Source organism: Leishmania panamensis, assembly GCF_000755165.1.
Source record: "Leishmania panamensis strain MHOM/PA/94/PSC-1 chromosome 2 sequence".
Classification (NCBI taxonomy): Eukaryota; Euglenozoa; class Kinetoplastea; order Trypanosomatida; family Trypanosomatidae; genus Leishmania; species Leishmania panamensis.
Window position 1 is genome coordinate 75732 of NC_025865.1, and position 3163 is coordinate 78894.

Here is a 3163-nt window from a genome sequence, read left to right on the forward strand (position 1 = left end):
GGGGGAGGGAGAAGAAAAAAATGAGAGAAAAATATTTTAAACATACTTTTAAAAAAGGCACACAAGTTGTGCAGATTCACACTGACGCACAGGACGCGCACAGCCCTCCACACCGCCAGCGAAGCTCTCCGACGCGGAAGTGGGTAGAGGGGAGGGGAGGGGAAGGTAGAGGCCAAAAATGAGCGCATCAACCGCCTCCTACGGCCCTCTAACAACGATCAGGAAAACTGCAAAAAGAACTGAGTTACGGACGTGATTGGAATCCCTGATAGACCTCCGCCTTCGGTGCCCTGTACGTCATGTACTCGTAGCTGTACACCCCCACTCCATCCCCGGGTGCCACGACAAGCGGTGGCTTCGAGGAAGGCGGGGTCGCCCACTTTGTGTCGGGCAAGTCATTCCAGTCGGTCACGTTGCTGGGGTGCAGCGACTTCTGCGCCTGGGCCCACGTTGCCGCCCTCTGCAGCATCGCCGCCGACGCATTTATGGCGTGCATTGCGTCGGCGGTGTGTTCTGTGCGGAAGAAGTAGTGAAGGTAGTGCAAGTCCGCCGGCCTCGTGCGGTGGGCCACGACGGTCGACCACGAGACAGGCTGCGCACGACCAACGCGTAAATCGTGAAACCGATGTAAGCTCTCCTTGACGTAATACAGCTTCTTGTCCGGGCACAGTTGCTGGACGCGAGGTTGGCGGTGTCGAATGAGAAACCCAAATAGAATGTCCTCAGTTGTGAAATGAGCAGCGTAGTACTCCTTAGCAAACCGCGCATCAAAGTCGCGCAGGGTCATGCGAATCACATCAAACTCCCGGTGCTTGATGCCATCGAGATGCGCGATTGACGGAGACTCGGGGAGCTCTAACACCGCCTGCACCACCTGACGGTGCGCCATGAAAAGCATGCCGGCGTTAAACCGCGTCTGGGAGACGTGGCGAGTGCTGCCCCAGTACACGCAGCGCGGAGGCTTGCTAGCAGAGGTGTGTAATAGTCCACTCTGAGACCCCTTCGCCTCCGCACGCGTGCCTGCACCGAGCAGCAGGTAAGTTGCGATACGTCCAGCCAACTCCGCATGAGTTGAATTCGCGGCGATGGACGACGACGAGGGTGGCAGCACAGATGAAAGGCTGGCGGCGCCCAAAGCTGAAGTAGCGCTTCCTTCAGGAGTGGGCAATACTGGCGCCGCCGACAGCGGGGATGTGGTCATCGGTGACGGTGGCAACTGCCTAATACCCTCGCCGTCTGTAATAAACCGCACATCGCTCAGGAACTGCGGCACCTTCACGTACGCGTCGTCGTCGCCCTTAATGATGAAAGGGACATCCTTGAAGGCGTGGTACGCGTACGCCAGCCACAGGATCAGCTTCTGGCTCATCCCAACCTCCACCGGCAGGCCCCAGTTCTTTGCCTCGCCGAGCTTCTTCTTGGTCGTTGGCCGCCGGTCCGTCATCATGTCGATCCACAGGACGTTGCGGTGCGTCAGCGCCTCCTGCCACAGCGCAGACGACGCGTGGCAGATAAACCGTGAGCCGGCCACGAACGCCGGCGTCACGGGGAGCGACAGGGCACCGCTCAGGTACGACAGTGCAGACCTCTCTGCCGTTCCGTCGGAGATGACACTTTGTATGTGGCTGCACGGACTCTCATCCGACTGCTTGCTGGAAGTCCACCCAGAGCGCAATGCCATTCGTCGCTGTCGGTAGGTGACACCAGCACCGCCGCCAGCGATACTCTCTTGCGCCTTGGAGGCAAGCTCGTACTCCTTCACGGTGGGCGCTACAGAGGATGCATTCGCGTACGCCTGGGCCGCCGCCGTCGCTGTATCCCTCGCCGCCGTGGACACGTTTGGGGTCGTTGCCCTCTCCGATGCAGCAAACAAGTAGAGCTGCAGCAGGGCCCCTTGGAAGCCGTTCTCGTTTCGGGCCACCTCTAAGTATGTCAGCCATGTCCGCCGCTGCGCCTCCCGCAGTTGCAGCCGCATAACGTTATCGGTGGAGGGGATGCCCATGACAGCCAGGTAAGGTGGATGGCGAGCTGGGCAACCAGTATGGTGGTTCGCCCCGCTCACCTGCTGCAGCTCCCCTGATACGGCAGGCACACAGCGGTAGGTGTGGTTCAGCCACAGCCAGCGCGGCATCTCGTCAGGGGCAGAGATTTCGTCCGTGACGCTCAGCATGGCGAAGAGAATCGGCCCAACACGACCGAGAGGGGCAGCCGGCGTCGCAAACACCCCGTGGCGCTGCGGCACGAGGTCACGAGTTGCGGCGATGGCCGTCGCGTACGTTGCCGTGTCGGTGCAGTCGACACAGCTCGGCTCCACAAGGTGAAGAGTCCAGGAGGGCAGAAGGCTTGGACTCACTCGGTGTGTTTCACAGTCCAGCTCCAGGTTGTCGCATCCCGACCGCTCCGTCAAGCTCAAGCGCGTCATTGCATCCTCGTGCTGCACCAGCACTGCCCAGGGGGCGGACACTGAGTAGGTGTTGGACGCATCCCCAACGACAGAAGACACCACCGCGAGAGCGGGTGTGGTGGGCCCCTTCCACTGCACTTCGTGGGAAGGCGAGAAGTAAAGGTACGTGAGCGACAACGTCAGCACGAGGAAGGAGGCAAACACAATGCGCAGCAGTGTGGCCAGGCGGTGCCAGGGCATCGCTCCGCGAATCATCGGCTGCCGCGCAGGAGCGTCCGCCACCGAAGAGCCAACAGCACAGCGCGAGAAGTGGCGATCCCTGCGCACGCACCTCTTGCTCAGCGATGCATCAGTGGTCAGCTCTGAGTCTGTCAATTCGATGATGGATGGCACCGTCTGCCCAGCCGACGACGGCGAGGCGCCCTCCATGGCGTCAGACACACGACTCAGCAAGGGCGCTAGCGCCGCATTCCCAACGCGGAGGAGCGTGGGCCACACGCGCTCGCGCAGGGAGCTCGTGACCATCACCGGCTCTGTGGAGAGATGCGGCGGCACCTTCCTCACCGCAGTCGCCGAGTACACATTCATGGTGGGGAGAGGTGTACTTACCCCGCAGTCAGGGAAAACTCCAAACGAGAAAACGCTACCACCCAAGAACACACAAAGAGGTGCGAGAGACTTCTCTTACTCCAACAGGATGATGGACACTCTCAGGGGGTTCGCAGGCGGGGGGGGGGGGGGGGGTAGGAGAGAGGCCCG

The 3163-nt window shown here is 61.0% G+C and overlaps 1 protein-coding gene across 1 annotated transcript; it reads right to left on the reverse strand.

Annotated features, from left to right (window-relative positions):
• Window positions 1-244: 244 nt before the first annotated feature.
• LPMP_020140 (phosphoglycan beta 1,3 galactosyltransferase) lies at window positions 245-2992 on the reverse strand (the record flags this gene model as incomplete). Its single annotated transcript, XM_010699857.1, has 1 exon — window positions 245-2992. One exon carries the CDS (start codon window positions 2990-2992, stop codon window positions 245-247), a length of 2748 nt encoding a protein of 915 aa, XP_010698159.1.
• Window positions 2993-3163: the final 171 nt, after the last annotated feature.